Below are 17,575 nucleotides of genomic sequence, written 5' to 3' on the forward strand. Positions count from 1 at the left end.
AATTTATAATTAGTTATAAAACTAATATAACTTGGGTTATAAAAAATTGCAACAAATTAAGTCAACACTATTGATTATAGTCTCTGAAATCAAACTAGAAACATAAATAGTAGGAAAGTCTCCAAACATTTTTACATAGATTGGAAAGGGAGAGATACAACTATTTCTATAAATGGTATAAATTTTCTATCTATATGTCCCAAAGAACCTCCAAATGCATAAATCTACCTTCTACAATTAGTAAGTGAATTCAGCTAGGTGACAGAATATAAAAACAACCCTAATTGGTTGTGTTTTTTTATACAAGCAGTGAATATGTGGAAATTGAAATTAAAAACACAAGTTCATGCCATGCAATTTCAGTGGAAGGCTGAGGTAAGAGAATCACTGCAAGTTCGAAGCCAGCCTAAACTACATAGCAAGTCCCTGTCTCAAAAATACAAACAAAAATCTCCTAAAATACCATTTATACTCCTCTTTGAGGTAGAATACTGAGGAATAAATTCAACAAAACATGTCTAAGATTTGTGTGATGAAAATCATATATGTTTATAAAAGATGATGATGAAATTAAATCAAAGACTTAAATAAATGGAGACATAGTGTGTACATGGATTGAAAGACTGGAGCAGTAAAAATGTCAATTCCCCCCAAGGGATCTATAGGTTTAAATGCAGTACTGATTAAAATCCCAGGAGGATTTTTTAAATACACATAGGTAAGTTTATTCTGAAGCTTATATAGAAAGATGAAGTATGGGGCTGGAGAGATGGCTCAGTGGTCTAAAGCACCTACTTGGAACTAGCTTGGCAAAGCATCAGGGACCGCGGTTCAATCCCCAGCACCACATGCCAGCCAGCCTCGCCCCCTGGTGGGTTGAGCTGGCCACACACACACACCTCTCTCTCTCTCTCTCTCTCTCTCTCTCTCTCTCTCTCTCAAATAAATTAAAAAAAAAATAAAAAAAAGCATTATAAAAAAAAAAAGAAAGATGAAGTAACCCTAATAGCTAAAATATATGTATTTTTTTAATGAAGGACAGGTTTATTTGGCTCATAGTTTGCAGAGGTTTCAGTCCATAGTCAGCTGCCTCCAAGGTAGAGCGGGGTGGCAGAGGGCATCACAGAGGAGCAGCTGTTCATGGCAGATAGAAGACAGCAAAAGCAAGGAAGGCACTAAGACAATTTTGAAAACAGTATAGTAAGGTGGGAGAAATCCCTCTACTTGATTTTAAAACTTACTTTACAGCTATAGTAATCAACATAATGTGGTATTGATGGAAAGAAAAACTATATGTTAGTGAAATGAAATAGAAGCCAGAAATAGACCCACACTAATACATCTAAACTGATTTTTGATAGAAGGGCAAAAGCAATTCAATAAGAGTCTTTTCAACAAACAGTAAATGTCTATAAGCAAAACAATGAACTGTGACCTAAACCTCACACCCCACTAAAAAATTAGTTCAAAACTGTAGATTTAAATGTAGAATTTAAAATTAAAAAAGAAAACAAACCTTTTAGAACTAGGGACTCTCTGCAAATTAGAACCAGTTGGAGTTCTTAAGATATGACGCAAAATACACAGTCCTTAAAAGAAGAAAACAAAAAACAAACAAATAACTAGACTCTACCAAATTAAAACCATTTTTTTTCTATGAAAGATCCTGATAAGTCATTGGAAGGATAAGTCAGAGGAGGAAATATTCAGAAACTATATACCAGCAGTCTTCACTTTGTTATCACATGGAACCATAAAAATGACTATGCAAGCTGAAACTCTGCAAAGGAATCTTTAACAAAAGAAAAATCATGGTTGTTTCATGACATTTAAAATATTTTGCCAAACATTAAAAAATACCTTGTTATCAGTTATAAGTGTACACAGAAATGAAAAAGTTGAAATAACAATATTTATGGTAGTATATTGTAATTTAAAACACTAAAAACATTGAAGTTTTTATTTCTTTGGGAAAAAATCTTGTCAGAGAATAGATTGGATAATGCTTAGCTTTTCATTGTATAACTTGACATGAAGCAAACATCTTTTCTCGGGTCTTGGTGCTCCCTTCTGTGAGTAGATCAGCTTCTAACCTTTTATCCATTGTGTTTTCTGTGTTGTGAAAATTCTCAGAGTTCCTATAATATGAAGTTTTTGCCAGTGTCACTTCATCCTTTACTTTTTAAATTTATGTTTGGAGGTATGCCTTTGCTAAGTTTCTTTGGCTGTACTTCTAGAGTTTATTAAACAGCATTAGTGCCAACATTTCTGTGATCCAGTCTTTATTCTAAAATTCCATGTATGTTCTATTTGAATTTTACTGATAGAGTTACCACTTCTCATTTTTTGTTGTACTTTCATCTTGGTAGCCAGTTCTCCCTCTCCCTCTCTCCCTTTATCTCTCCCTCTCTCCCTTTCCCCCCTCCCTCCCTCCCTCCCTCCCTTCTTCCCTCCCTGTGTAGAAACAGGGTCTTGCTATGTAGTTCAAGCTGGTTTTGGACTCATTATGTAGCCCAGACTGGCCTTGAACTCATGGTGATCCTCCTGTATCAGCCTTACTAAATGCTGGGATTATAGGCAATTCTCTCTTTTGATTATCTACTTTTGTGAAATGTTGTATGTGTTCACAACTGGGAGATAAGGATGCTATGTAACTGTACTTTTTGCATCTGCTTATGAAATGAATGATAGATGCCCATTAACCAATCTCTGGCAAACTTTGAAATCATATGATCAGTTGCTGCTGCTGCTGCTGCTGCTGCTGCTGGACATTTAAATTATGTAGTGACTCTGGAACTAAGGAGTTAGCAGCACTGTTAGTATTTCATACAGTTAATGTATTATGTAACTAAAATTAAAGTCATGGGAGATTGGTGTTATTTAAATTGTGATATTTGAAATTGGTATGTTTCAGCTCTGTGCAAAGGTAGGACTATCTGTATCTGACAAAGGCCTTGCATCTAGAATACATAAAGAATTGTTAAAATTGAACATTAAAAAACCCCTACAGTTTATTTTAAAACTGGGCAAAGGACACAAACATGTATTTCACCAGAAAGAATATGCGGATGGCAGATAAGCACATGAAAAGATGTTATTATTAGCCATTAGACAAATTCACATTAAATCCACAAGAAGATATCAGCATTTATCTGTTACAGTACATAAAAATGATGATAATACCCAAAACTGACAAAGATATAAACAAAATCTCATATTGTCAATGAAAATGTAAAATAGTAGTGCCACTCTGAAAAAATGGGTGACAGTTTCTTATAAAACAAAAGATATGTTTATCATATAACCTACACTTTAGGTCCCATTTATCCCATTTTGTTTTGTTTAAACAAAATCCTATATACAAATGTTATGTTATTAGCCAAAACCTAGAAACAATGCAAATGTTGTTCAGCACTTGGTTAGACAAACTGCATCTGCATGAAGGAACACTATTTAGCAGTAAATAGAGATGAACTATTGATGTATACATTAATTTGGGTAGATCTCAAGGGCATTATACTCAATGAAGGAAGTCAAATTTAGAAGGCTGCAGACTGTGGTTCCATTTATATAACAGTCTCCAAATGTCAGAATTACAGATATGAAAAACAAATTAATGGTTACTAGGACACAAGGATAAGAGGGAGCAAAGGGCCACTGAGGTAGCTCAGTGGACTAAGCACCTACTTAGGCAAGCGCAGGGACCATGGTTCCATCCCCAGCAACACATGCCATGCCAGCCCTGCCCCAGGGTGTGCCTAGCTGGCAGCGAGTCTGGTCGTGGTGGCACACGCCTGTAATCTCAGCACTGAGGAGGTTGAAAACAGGAGGATCACCACGAGTTCAAGCTGTGTAGTAAGACCCTGTACCAAATACATAAATTATAGATAAATAAAGGAGCAGAGCAAGAGGATAAGGTGCAGTTATGTATTAGGAGGTTGCACAGTGGAGTTGCTTGGTGGTCATACTTAAGCTTTATAGCTTGATCTGATAGTTTAGAGATGGTATCTTGCCTTTTACTGAAATTTAATCTACATGATTTGCCTATTGCTTAACAAAAGAATACAAAATAGTGATAGAAAAAAAAAAAAAACAACATTAGAAGTGATACAAGGTTTCACTAAACAGGGCCAGGGATGTAGCTCAGAGGCTTAAGCATCTGCCTCACAACCACAAGGTCCTGAATTTGATCCTGGTATCAAAAAAAGAAAACAAAAAAGATTTTGCTAAACAGAGTAATAGGAATTCAACAATGGTTGCTGTGTTACATAATGCTAAACTTCCCTGTCCTTCTTCTCCCCCTCCTTCTTCTCCATCTCTCCCTCCTCCTTCCTCACAAAAAGGTCTTCTTAGGGCCAGGCACCAACAATTTTGTGAGGCAGTCACTAGTTCCTTATCCTGCTCACTTGCCTATCTTCAGTAGCTCTAGAAAGTGACTCAGCTTTCCAAGGCCACTGTGCCTGGTTTTGGCAGCCATCCAGCCATCCTCTAGCAACATTGTTTTATCCAGAGAATCAGGATGTGGCACCCTATAGCTGTGATTGCTCTGTTAGGAACTCAGTCTTTAAAGAGAGTCTGATTCATTTCTTTGCTTGGTATTTTTATAGAAAGCTTGTAACTGGGGAGAGAAATCCATAGGTAATACATGAGCAATTTGAAGCTGACAGCTGCTCATCATCTTGCTTTTTATAAACATTCTTGCCTTTTGATTTTTCTTGGAAGATAGATACGTAAACCACAGTGACCTTTTAGACTCTCTTTATAAGCACTATCCTCCAAAATTAGGAGCAAAACAGAGTGCCACATGTATAAAATATCCAATTAAAGTCTTTTATTTACTTCCAAAATAACTTCATTTAAAAAGGCTTTATATGTATGTGGGGTGGGGAGGGATTGAAAGAAAATTGTTTGAGATTTGAGTATAGTACATACAGTCATTTAGCCATTTCAAACATTTGAACAAATTGTACACCTGTGCTTAGACAGTAATGACAGTGATTTAATTTTCATCAGCAAATTGCTCCTGCTCTGACAGCTCTTACCCAGTTTCCTATATCCAGGTCTCCCTAAAATGTTGCTCAGTTGAGTGGGACAAGACCAAGATCCTCTCTGATTGTGGAAGGTACAGAACCATGATGTGGGTTATTTTAACAGAGACCACAGCTATCCCCCACAGGAGATGAGGAGTTTAAGGGAAGCTGGCAAAACTTTCCTTGACCTCAGTGATTACAACAAGATGACTTTGCATTCTTCCTGAACACTGACACTCAGACTCAAATAAGTGAACCTGAGAAAATCTTAAGTATGCTTTTGGAGCAGAGGTCAATATGGATAGATTCTGAAGGCTTTTTTGCTCTGAACATCTTAGAAAATACCAGGATTAGTTCTTTAGGAAGGGTATCCATGGTAGACCATACAAGTCTTAGAGTTATGTCTCCAATTAATCCACTCATTGTCACTCTCCTTAGGCAAGGAAGGCTGAGGTAAAGCGGCTCTTCCGGCCAATTGAGGAGCTAAAGAAGGAGTTTAATGAGCTGAATGTTGTCATTGAGACTGACATGCAGATTATGGTACGGCTGATCAACAAGTTCAACAGTTCCAGCTCCAGCCTAGAAGAGAAAATTGCTGCACTCTTTGATCTCGAGTATTATGTCCATCAGGTATTATACTTCTTTGTCCACAAGTCTGACTTTTAATTAACAGCTCCAAAAATAACCCTCTTGCCCTAAGGCCTGAGAAAATAACATCAGCTTCTTTCTTTTTCTCCTAAGGCATAGGCTGTTTTCAATGGAGGCCAGTGTCTATTTTAACAGATACATCCTTTTTTTTTTTAACAGATACATTCTTAGAAGCCAAAGTAAGCCTCTTTTTCACTTGCTATGTTCCTTCTCTTTGTTTTTGTTTTGTTTTAACACTGATGATATGTAGAGGTAAAATAGCTGTAGTCTCTGACCTATGTAGCTTATAGCTTGGAAAAGGAAACAAAAAATGAATAGTTGAACAAATTGGCACAATGAAATACTTGAAGACTGTGATAAGGGCTCCAGAGAGGAAACTTATGACCTAGTCAGGGGCAAAATGGGAGGTTTCTCAGAGGATGTGCCATTAGGCTGAGCATGTAAGACTGGTTGGGAGTTTTCCAGATAATAAGGGAGATAACCCTCTGTTCTAGTTATCTAGAACAAACTGATACTCTTGGGCAAATCTGGCTGGAAGACTGTACTTGTAAATAAAGTTTTATTGGGATACAGTCACTCCTCTTTGTTACTTGTAACTATTTTCATGCTGTAGGGACAGAGTTAAGTAGTTGTGTGAGGAACCTATGGCCCACAAAGTCAAAAATAGTTACTGTCAGGTTTATTAGGAAAAACTTGCCAGTCCTTGTATTAGAGCATTCTGATCAAAGTAAATAGCATGTGTAAAAATTCTGGGGACAAGAGAAGAACTTGGTGAGATGGAAGGCCTGGGAAAGATTAGGGTGACTAGGGCTGGGGACATAGCTTAGCAGCACAAGCACCTGCCTGGCAAGCACAAGTTCCTGAGTTCGATTCCCAGTACACAAAAGAAAAAGAAAAAGAGAAAAGACTGGGCGTGGTGGTGTGTGCCTGTAATACCAGCTCTTGGGAGGCTGAATACAGGCAGAACACTATGAGTCCGATCTATGTAGTGAGACCCTGTAGGCCCTGTACTAAAATAAAAAAAATAAGGGCCGGGGAGATGGCTCAGTGGAATAAGTGCTTCCTTGGCAAGTGCCAAGGGCCTGAGTTCAATCCCCGGTTCCGCAAAAAAAAGAAAAAAGAAAAAGAAAAAGAGATTGGGGTGACTAGAGCACAGTTACAAGGAGTGGGGGAGTAGTAGATAAAACTCATATTCATCTCCTGCCTCAGCCTCCCAAGTGTTGAGATTACAGAGGTATACCACCATGCTTGGCTGCTTTGTATATATTAATTTGTTGATTTTTACAGTTGGCTTATGAATAGGTACCAATATTAATTGGATTTTTGTTCTTTGTTTTGAGATAGGGTTTCAAATGAATTTATTGATTGCCTGCTAAACCCCAGTGCTATTTAGAGCACTTGAGATACTTCTATAAGCAAAATTGGATCTTGTCTTTTAGTAGAGTCAGAGAGACAGAGATACCTAATAAATAAATTATGAACAATATGTTTGAAGGTGATAAGTACTACAAAAAAGCAAAAAGCAAAGCAGAGTAGGAATTGATGGTGTCAAAGGAGCATCTCAAGCAAGAGGCACTGCAAGAACAGCAGTCCTGACTGGGGAGTATGCATTGTTGTTTGAGAAACCACAAGGAAGTCTGTATGGCAGCACTGAGATAAAAGAGAGGAAAAGCAGATGAATCTTAGAGCTAATGGGAAGAACATAGAGGATTCATAGACCATAGAAAGGTGTGAGATTGTAGGGTCAAGCAGAATGACAGGATCTGACATACTTTATAGAGGATCCCTCCAGTTACTATACTGAATGTGAGGCTGGAGATGGGGGGCATGGGTAGAAGCAGAGGCCAGCTAGGAGGCTCTTGCAGTAATACAGGCTGGGCATGATGGTGGCCCAGGAAGCTGTGTAATCATAATCAAAGGCTTGTTTGAGATCTTTATCTAGGCATAGATCTTTACTGTCCCCCATACATGATAGTGTTCCTGTTCTCTATAAACTGACTAAAAGACTTTTTCTTTTCTTTGTTTAGGATCTTGTTAGCTTCTGTGGTGACAGAAGAGTGTGCAGTGTATCTGCAGGAATTATGGGGCAGCCTCTTCATCTTCTTTCTCTGCTTATAACTTTTCCTCAGGTCTTACATAGCAGGACTGTGATCCTCTTAGAGAAAAAACAAATCTAGATTCTCTTTCCCCAACAAAAACTCCCACAGCTTTTCTGTTAGAGATATTTAAGGTATTAAGGACCCTAGGGGTTATTGGCCGGCTCCTCTTACTCTGATGTTGACAGCTTTTATTTACTTATTTTTTCATCTTAACAGAGAGGGATGGACCTTTGGGTGTCAGGTTTCAATAGCCTCTTGCTTTAGTTTCACATGAAAGGCCAAAGGAACTAGAGAGAAAACTTAGCGAGCTCAGGAGAGAATGAGTACATAGGAAGCTTGGGCTAGTGCCCCACCCCCCATGACCCTCTGCAGGTCTTTTGGTCACTGGCAGTGTGTCATCTCATAGGTGACATCCCATTATATTTTCACAGGTCACTGTGTTGACAGAGGGTCATGAATGCCTGGGTCATTGCCATTATGAAGTCTAAATGCCTTGACTTGGGCTGGCTTAGGCTGCCAAGTAATAGTGCTAAATTATGGTTTTACTGGGAATTTGTAGAAGACACAGTGTAGCCCAGATTTCCAGTTGTGATGGGGAATTGGAGTACTAAGTGTTAACTTTAAGGAAGTTTGAACTTTTCTAGGCAGGAACTTCTCCGTCCATTCCCATTCCCATTTTCACTAAATGGAGGTTAAGGTACCATGGGCTTCAAGGACCTGAACTGGATCTATCCAAGGATTCCTTGTGGCCATATTTGAATTATTAAAATAAACTATGTGAAAAGCAAAACGTTGTATATAGAAAACACTTTGTGAGTTATTTATGAGAAATAGCCTCTGTCTGCCTTATCTACCCTGGGGCAATATTATTTGCCGTCCCTTGTGTGATCCCTTAATTATTTACCCCCATCTCTCCCATTCTCTGTTTCTATTCATTCACTGTCCTGTCAGTGTTCTGTTTCTTTCCTTTCCTCCTAAAAGGTAGGAAGTAGTTGGCATAGTTACCTTTGTTTTTTTCTTAATGTACCACTTATTCTCCTCTTCACCTGAAGGCTTTGAGTGGGAACAGAGAGAAGAAGAGATTTTGATTTTTTTTTTCACAGATAAATATAGGATTTAGTAAGTTAATTAGTAAAATGGTAGTGTAATACTAGTTTAAAATATTAATCTAAGTGCCACAAAAATCATCATATCCATTACAGGTCAACCTAGAGATGTATAAGAAGCCAGTATAGTAACTTAGTACTGATTTCATTATAGTGAAACCTTTTTACCATCTCTTGGGTTCATGGTTTAAGTATATTAAAGTCATTCAGCTTATTCCAGTTACATAATGATAGAAATACTCTGTACTGTCCAATATGTATTCACTAGATAGAAGAACAGGCCTAGACTAAAGCCTTTGTGAGAGTGACTTTCGTGCAGATTTTATCATGAATATCCTCAGATTCAGTCAACCTTAGAAAAGAAGGGTGCTATTGTTATTCTCCTAGTGCTCTTGTATCATTCCCTCCCCCACTCCTGCCTCCTCATCAACAGGGCTTCTTTTATAATCCTTGGCTTCTAATTAAAAATCAGCTTTTTAAAAATGTCTGTTGCCTCCACTGCCCCCATTGGGCTTGGACATCAACAGGAAGCATGGCACCGTTTAGTGGTGCTCATGACACCAGACTCTTTGTGTTAACAGCTTGTATGTTTGGGGTAAGCTTTGTGACTCATTATGGTATTAGAATTTTCAAGACATGTTTGGCATGAGCAATAGCTAGGTGCCATTTCTGCTAGTTCCCACGCAGGTACTTTTAAGTGTGTTATATGAATTAGGATTTCTCACATTTAAGATTATTTAAAATTTAGTTTGTTTTTCCATACCTTTTCCTAGTTACTCAGAAAGGCCACACTGTTGCTTTTTACTTGGCTTTAAACTTGTTTTTGGATACTAGGAAAGACTGTCAGAAAAGCTTTTCCTGGGGCTGGTGAGATGGCTCAGTGGTCTAAAGCACCTACTTAGAACAAGCTAAGCTAAGCAAAACACAGGGACCGCGGTTCAGTCCCCAGCACCACATGCCAGCCAGGCCCGCCCCTTACAAATAATAAATAAATAAATAAATAAATAAATAAATAAATAAATATTAAAAAAAAAAAGTTTAAAAAGAAAAGCTTTTCCTTTCCTTAATGGGTGTTCTATGCTAAGCTGTACTTTTGTTACAGATGGATAATGCGCAGGACCTACTGTCCTTCGGGGGTCTTCAAGTGGTGATCAATGGGCTAAACAGCACTGAGCCCCTGGTGAAGGAGTATGCTGCATTTGTGCTGGGGGCTGCCTTTTCCAGGTGAGCTGCATAGACAGATGTCCATTGGCTGGATAATGTGGCCCAGTTGGCTTGAAGAAGGTTAAATTTGCACCTGTGCACATCTCTACCCAAATTTCAGTGTAAGACCAGTGAAACCACCCATGTTAGTACTGTCTATGACTTTTTGTCCCCTTCATAACAGACCCTAGGTCATATTCTGTTTTAGTAAAAAGCTAATAAGAAATTAGATGAGCTACAGATTGTAGTAATTGAGGAGAATACCAAAACTCCCTTCTGGCATAAATCTACATGTAGAAAATGAATAAATTATGAACCTGACCAAGGAAGGCCTTCTGAGGGGAATGTGTCTTCTAGGTGTCTGGAACCAATCAACATGCAGTTAGGTCATTGTACTCTCTGGGTTGGGAATTCTTTAGAATTTCAATTAGTTTGGATTTGTGCTAGAAAACTGGTCAGGCAAAAGGAATGGGGACACTGTGTCTTGAAAGATGCAACATCACATCATTCTGCTCATCTTAAAAAGGTCAAGACATCTTCCTGCTGCCATTTGTCTATTGGAATGCTGTAATTCTTCCTATTTTTCAAAATCTTCCTTACTATCATTTTTACCTCTAAAACAGGAAAAAAGTATTCTGATACTTGCTGCAAGAGAATTGGTGATATTAGGGCTACGTTGCCTAGATGTGGAGGTTGTGATGCTGCAGGAGAAAGATTATTTTGAATGTTTACCATGGTAGGCTTTGTTTTGAAGAGATTTCCTTTGCCTTTTATCTATGCTTATCTTTATTCAGTTAGATTCTCAATCTGATGCCTTCTCAGGTTGAAAGAATTTTAGCATCTTTTCATAGCAAAATAAATGGCTGAACTAGGAAGGCCAAAAAATTTGCTCTGTGAGTAGGGGGTGAGAGCACAGTAGGCTTTTGTTTTCTTTGTCCTGCCTGCCTTGATCTTTAGGCTCTGTTGTGATTTGTGTCTGTGTGTCCCCACAAACCCTAATGAAGTCATAGAGATTTTTAGAGGTGGCTGAATGTAGAGTGTGTGATGCTGGGATTAAGATTATATGATTAGTAAGTCAGTCTATTGATTGGTTTGGCAGTTTTGGCAAGGCTTAAGGGTGTGGGTGCTACACCCACCCTGAGGGGTGGGCTGTATACCATATAAGAAGACAAAAAGAGTCTTGTCTTTCTCCCTTGTTGCTTTTTCTGTCTTCCACTGCCATGAACAGTTGCCCCTCTGCCATGTGCCATCCTGCCTTAGAGCCAGTTGATTATGCATTGAAACTTCTGCAAACTGTGAACTAAATAATCGTTTCCTCCTCTAATTTTGGGTGTTGGATATTTTATCTTGGCAACTAGAGAAAGTAGCTAAGAGAGGCCCTAATTGTTCTGTGGTTGTATTATAGATAGTCAAGCACTGGCCTCCAGGGTAACTCTATTTTCTTTGGTCTCACATCCTGAAGCTTCCTAGGAAGTCCAGGGAAATTGGTGCAGCCATTAGGAAGGTGGAGAATCTTCAAGTTTTTCATTGTTAGATGCAGTTTCAGCCCCAGAGAAGTCCAGGATCTTATCCCCATAAACTTTAGATACTTGAGAACTTACTAAAGCTTGCCTTTTGCTTCTTAAGCCAGAAATGAACTAAATCAAACATTAACTTTGCTCTATCCAGATCCTTTTTGGAAATCTTTGCCTTTTAAAATAATTTCTGCCTTTCCATTTTGCCAATGCATGGCGTTAAGAGGCGGCCATGGTACCCAGCTGGAATGGCATGATTCTGAAGCCCCACTTTTACAAGGCCTGGCAGCAGCGTGTGGCTATGTATTTCAGTCATCCAGCCAGGAAGATCTGCCGGTGCAAGGCCTGGCAGGCAAAAGCACGTGGCATTGCCCGCGCCCGGTGTCCAGACCCATCCGGCCCATCGTGTGCTGTCCCACGATGCGCTACCACACCAAGATCTGAGCCAGCAGGGCTTCAGCCTGGAGGACCTGTGGGTGGCCGGTATTCACAAGAAGGTGGCCCAGATCATTGGCATCTTGTTGGACCCAAGGCAGTGGAACAAATACACTGAGTCCCTGCAGGCCAATGTGAAGCAGCTGAGAGAGTACCACTCCAAACTCATCCTCTTCCCCAGGAAGCCATCGGCCCCCAAAAAGGGAGACAGCTCTGCTGAAGAACTCAAATTGGCCACCCAGGACCTGTGATGCCCATCAGGAATGTCTCCAAGAAGGAGAAGGCCAGGGTCATCATAGAGGAGGAAAAGAACTTCAAGGCATTTGCCAGTTTGTGCATGGCCTGTGCCAACACCTGGCTCTTTGACATTTGGATGAAGACAGCCAAGGAAGCTGCAGAGCAGGATGTTGAGAAGAAAAAATGAAAGTTTTAGGATCTTGTAATAAATGCTCAGAAAAGCTAAAACAATTAAAAAATAAAAAATACATAATTTCTACCTTATTTGAATGGGCTATCCTATCCATCGCTTGCCATTGCTTTTGGAAATATGTACCATGGGTGAACTTTGTAGCAACTTCACATCATATCCCACTTAAGGGAGAATAACTAAGTGACTTGAGAAGCATGCATTGGGGCCTGCTTAGCAGACCATAAGTCACCCAGAGGCTGTTCCAATAGGTGGTGTTATTAAAACTTCTCTATGATTGTATTAGCATAAGACCATGTTAACATTTATGCAGCATCACTAAAATTTGAATAGAGATAAATATAAAATATTGCAATTTAGCATTCTGATGGCAAGCAAACTACTGTATTCAAAATGTTCTAGCTGGGTTTTTGATGGCTCACTGGAGAGCTGTTACAGTGACAGCATGCTACGGTGCCAGAGCTTTTGGAAGCCAACAGCAGGCTCCCAAACACGATGAAAATGTCAATGTTTTATTCAGAGAAGAACTCCATAAAAGGTAAGAATATTTCTGTTCATAAAGGCAGGTTTCAGTGCTATAGTCTGATATTCATTATTTACTCTTGCTGTTCTGAGTGTTGGCTCTGAACCTCTTTAACTGCTCTTAGCATTCAGGTGTCTACAGATGTACTACACACATGTGTATACACAACAGTTGGATAAGCCTGTTCTTTGTAAAAAAGACACTCAATGGGGCTGGGGAGATGGCTCAGTGGAATAAGCGCTTCCCTGGCAAGTGCAAGGGCCTGAATTCAATCCCCGGTTCTGCAAAAAAAACCCCAAAAAAAAAAAAAAAAAAAAAAAAAAAAAAAACACTCAAGGAATCATGAGCACTACGGAATCATGGACTTCTCTGTGTTTGAATGGACAACCTTCCTAAGAGAGACTCACCTTGGGCTGGGGATAGAGCTCAGTGGCACAAGGCACAAGGCTCTGCCTGGCAAGTGCAAGGTCCTGTGTTTGATTTCTGGGACAAAAAAAAAGGGGGGGGGGGCAAGAGAAAGAAAGAAAACAAACAAGCAACCAAGCCAGCTTCGCCTATTTATTTTTGTCTTTTTTTTTTTTTTTTTTTTTGAGACAGTTTTTTCCTATGCAGTTCAGGCTGGCCTAGAGCCCAGTTACCTAGGTTGGTCTCAAACTCACAATGATCCTCCTGCCTCAGCCTCCTGAGTGCTAGGATTACATACCACACCTGGCCAAGCCTCACCTTTTTAGTTTGCTAACTGTGAACAATATATATCCTGTGCAATTCATAGAGTTCAATATTAAATAACATGTTATATAATCTGTCTTGTGAAAATGTTTATCTTATACTTGTCTATAATAAGATGGTATCAAAATCATTACTTTCATCATGATGTGTCCTTTTGTATTATGGAGAAATTCTTGTTTTATTTCCTTCTATAGCAAAAACCTTTCTTTTCATTTTCTGTTAAGTTGTTTATGTTCTACCACATCTCTTGGTGCTAATAGTGCTACTTCAGCAAGGTGTTTATTTGCTTACCTGGGTTAATTGCTAATAAGGCTTTTACACACATAACTGTGAATGAACTCTCTTTTTCAGTATTAAACATGAAGCAATTATTCTAAGATCAAGAAGCAAGAGATGACAGAAATGTAATTCTGGCATGGCCACTGAAATATAGTTTGCTGCTTTATGTAAATGATATTCACACCCAATTATGGGTCACATACTAATTTTCTTTTGCTGATTGCCTGTGTGTAGGACAGGTTAAGAAGAGTATACAGGGATAGCTGCCTGTAGTTTGTTTCTTTTTAAAAACCGTGTTCTCCTTTCTTTAATAAATTATTTTCATTGACCTCTTCTATGACCTGATGTCATCCTACAATAGCACCTGTGTGTGTCTGTTTGTAGTCTGACCTACCAGGAATCTCTGGACTCCCAGATAAGTCTTCTGTGAGTTTCTTTGTGTGTGTGTGTGTGTGTGTGTGTGTGTGTGTATTTTTTTTTCGGTACTGGGGATTGAACTCAGGACCCTGAACTTGCCAGGCAAGCATTTAATTCTACTAAGCTATCTCCCTGGGCCCTTTCTGAGTTTCAGAGACCATACAATTTGTAATGTAGTTTTGATTTTACTTCTGAGTCATCTGACTGCCTGCTTTTGCTTTCCTCTTACCTCTCTATATAATATATTTATTGTTTAGCTATTAGGAGTTAAAATGATCAAGAAACTGGTGAGCCTCTCCCAGGTAGCATTGAATTTGCCATTTTTATGTTCTTGCCTCAATTTTTTTGGGGGGTGTGTGTTGTTGCATCCATCTCTCATACTCACATATGCATATACATGAATTATTGTGCAGTTAGTTGCATGAGCTTATAAATGTTCATGAACATAGTGCTTTTATTTGAACTTTCCCACATTGTCAAAATGTCAAGGAACTAAACTCAGTCCACAAGAGATGTACATGTGCTCCCAGCCATAGACAGGTTGTGTTCCATAATGACAAATCTCTAGGATAGGATTGAGTTCTAACCTCTTTCTCCTTGATAATGTCCTTGGCACTTCCTTGGCAGATTTGGGATATGCATATCCCTTTGTAGAATGAATGTGTCTTTCTTCCAGCCTTGCACCCCATTACTGCATGCTTTTTTGGCATTTTGTTGTCCTTAGTTGTGGCCTGCGCACAGTTCTACCAATTACAGTGGTAACTCAAACACTTTTGTTTGCAAACAAGTTGGTTTGCAAACAGAAGCATTTGGCAAAATTTTGTTTTTGCTTGCAAACTCTGCATTGGGAGATGAGCACGCCATTGCTATCTTTCTCACACAAATGCAAATGTAGCCTTCTTTTTCTAAATTGTAGAACAAATTAAGTTCATAAACCAAGGTACCCTGTAATTTTTAACCATTTAGCCAGTGTCACATCTATATCAGTTGGCCTTCAGTTTCTAGTTTTGAACAGTCCTTGATGAATTTCAGTGCTCATCTATAACTTCACCCTCCTCTCTTCCTGATAACTTTTTTGGAGCTTGTTGGGAACAACATTCATAATTCCATTGACATTTACTCTTATTATTTCTATTATCTGTTATCTTTAAGCTTTTACCCATTTTCCCCAATATTTCTTTTATCTTTTCTTTTCTCTTTTTTTCTTTCTTTCTTTCTTTCTTTCTTTCTTTCTTTCTTTCTTTCTTTCTTCTTTCTTTCTTTCTTTCTTTCTAATGTATTTGGTACAGGGTCTCACTATGCAGCTCACACTTGTAGTGATCTTCCTGTTTTCAGCCTCCCCAGCACTGGGATTACAGGTGTGTGCCACCACACCCGGACTTGGTTGCCAGCTCAGCCCACCCAGGGGGTGGGGATGGTTTGGCATATGATGCCAGGGATCAAACCCTGTCCCCAATATCTAATGTTCTCCAGCCACCTCCATTCTCTTTTTATCTTTGTATGTGCTGTTGAATGTGCTTGTTCTTTTTGTAAGTTCTACACTCTTCATCTCTTCCTGTTTTGTGTTACCATCAGTGTTTCTTACTGTTCCCTTTTTCTGTGCTCTTTCCTCTTTGCCCACCATTGTTCTTAAGATACTGGTCCACGGACTCTGACCTACCCTCCAACTTAGCTATCACTTCTAGCCTGCTAAGCTCTGTTTTCCTTCACATCATATCCAAAGTTTTGAAAGAGCAGACAAAAAATACAAATGGGTGTACATGTATGTTATGTTAAGGTACTTAAATCCGTAGTTCTACAATATGGTTTCTGTCCCAATATCCCTGAAATTTTCCAAGAGGTTTTTTTTTTTTTTTTTTTTTTTCAGAACCAAGGATTGAACTCAGGCCCTGGCACTTGCCAGGGAAGCGCTTATTCTACTGAGACATCTCCCTGGCCTCCAAGAGTACTTTTGGATCATTGATATTTCTTTAAAAGGCAATCAACAATGTTGACCACTATTTTCTCTTGAAAACAGAACTTCTTGGCTGCCATGTCACCATAAACCATTGGTTTTGGGATGTCTGTAATGAATTATTTTCTTTCCTTTATGTTATCCTCTGTTTTCTAATTGTATCTATTCACAAAGATTCTTCCAGTCTTGCTCTTTCTTTTATTTTCTCCTTTAATGGTCTTTATCTATTACTGTGGTTTCAAGCTCTATCTCATTATGGACACCAATATCTACATTTTAGTCTTACCTTTCTTCTGAGGCCTTATCCTGCATCTGTACCAGACTGTTTGATTCTTCCTCAAACTCAAGGAGAAGAAAGTTTAGCTCATGGTTTCTCTCGCAAATTAGGTGTTTCCTTCCACATTCTATTTTTGTATACTTTTGGCATCCTAATTATTGTAGCTTCCAAGCTTGAAACTTATGAATGATATTTGAATCTTTATTCTCTTTCACTAAATTGGTGCCCAAGTCCCATGGATTTTTATTTCCACTATCGTTACATACTAAACCATATCCCTTTTTCCTGTATTTTAAAGACTGTGGATATTGTGAGCACAGTAGCCTGTTTAGGGAAAGGTCCCCTTCCTCCACTACTGAGAAACAAATACTGAATAGTCTAAAGTAAGCATGGTAATCCTTTTCTCTCTGGATGTTGATTGATTTCAGGATGGGCATGTGACCCAGTTCTGACCAATGACATATTAAAAGTTATTTACTAGGAGGCTTCTGGGAAGGATTTTCTCCTATCAGAAGAAAGATAATAAGCATACATGGTGACTTCTTCCTGCCTTGATTGTAGTTGTCTTGGAGAAGCAGCTGTCTTAGGCCAGCAAGGTGAAAAGCATAAAGTTCGAAAGCCAACCTCCTTAATAGAGGGGAAAGACAGAAGAAGGAAGCTGGGGGCTTTATAATATAGTTTAGTCCCGATAGTGTTTTTGGAACCACCTACTTACAGATTTTCTTTTTTTTTCCATAATTTTATTGAGAAACAAATAGCAATGATAACAGTTTCAAACCAAATTGGTAGGACAGTTTCAATAATTAACACATTGCATACATTCTTTCTAGTGGTTATTTGCTGTACAAGATGCGGACATGATATCCTATTTACAAACACTATTAGAACAAATCCCTCTATTCATTAAGAGAATGTAACTATATATCTATCTTAA

At 38.8% G+C, this 17,575-nt stretch overlaps 1 protein-coding gene across 6 annotated transcripts in view; it reads left to right on the forward strand.

Moving 5' to 3' along the window:
- Sil1 (SIL1 nucleotide exchange factor) overlaps positions 1-17,575 on the forward strand; it is a 269,715-nt gene that overhangs the window by 186,263 nt on the left and 65,877 nt on the right. For 5 of the 6 annotated variants that reach the window (XM_023703384.1, XM_023703385.1, XM_023703382.1 and 2 more), the window contains 2 exons: positions 5,469-5,660; positions 9,986-10,107. In XM_023703384.1, coding sequence (XP_023559152.1) covers positions 5,469-5,660; positions 9,986-10,107 — 314 coding nt within the window. The remainder of the gene's footprint in view (positions 1-5,468; positions 5,661-9,985; positions 10,108-17,575) is intronic. The other variant, XM_023703386.1, reaches the window with a different exon arrangement.

Source organism: Octodon degus, unplaced genomic scaffold, assembly GCF_000260255.1.
Source record: "Octodon degus isolate 3935 unplaced genomic scaffold, OctDeg1.0 scaffold00169, whole genome shotgun sequence".
NCBI lineage: Eukaryota > Metazoa > Chordata > Mammalia > Rodentia > Octodontidae > Octodon > Octodon degus.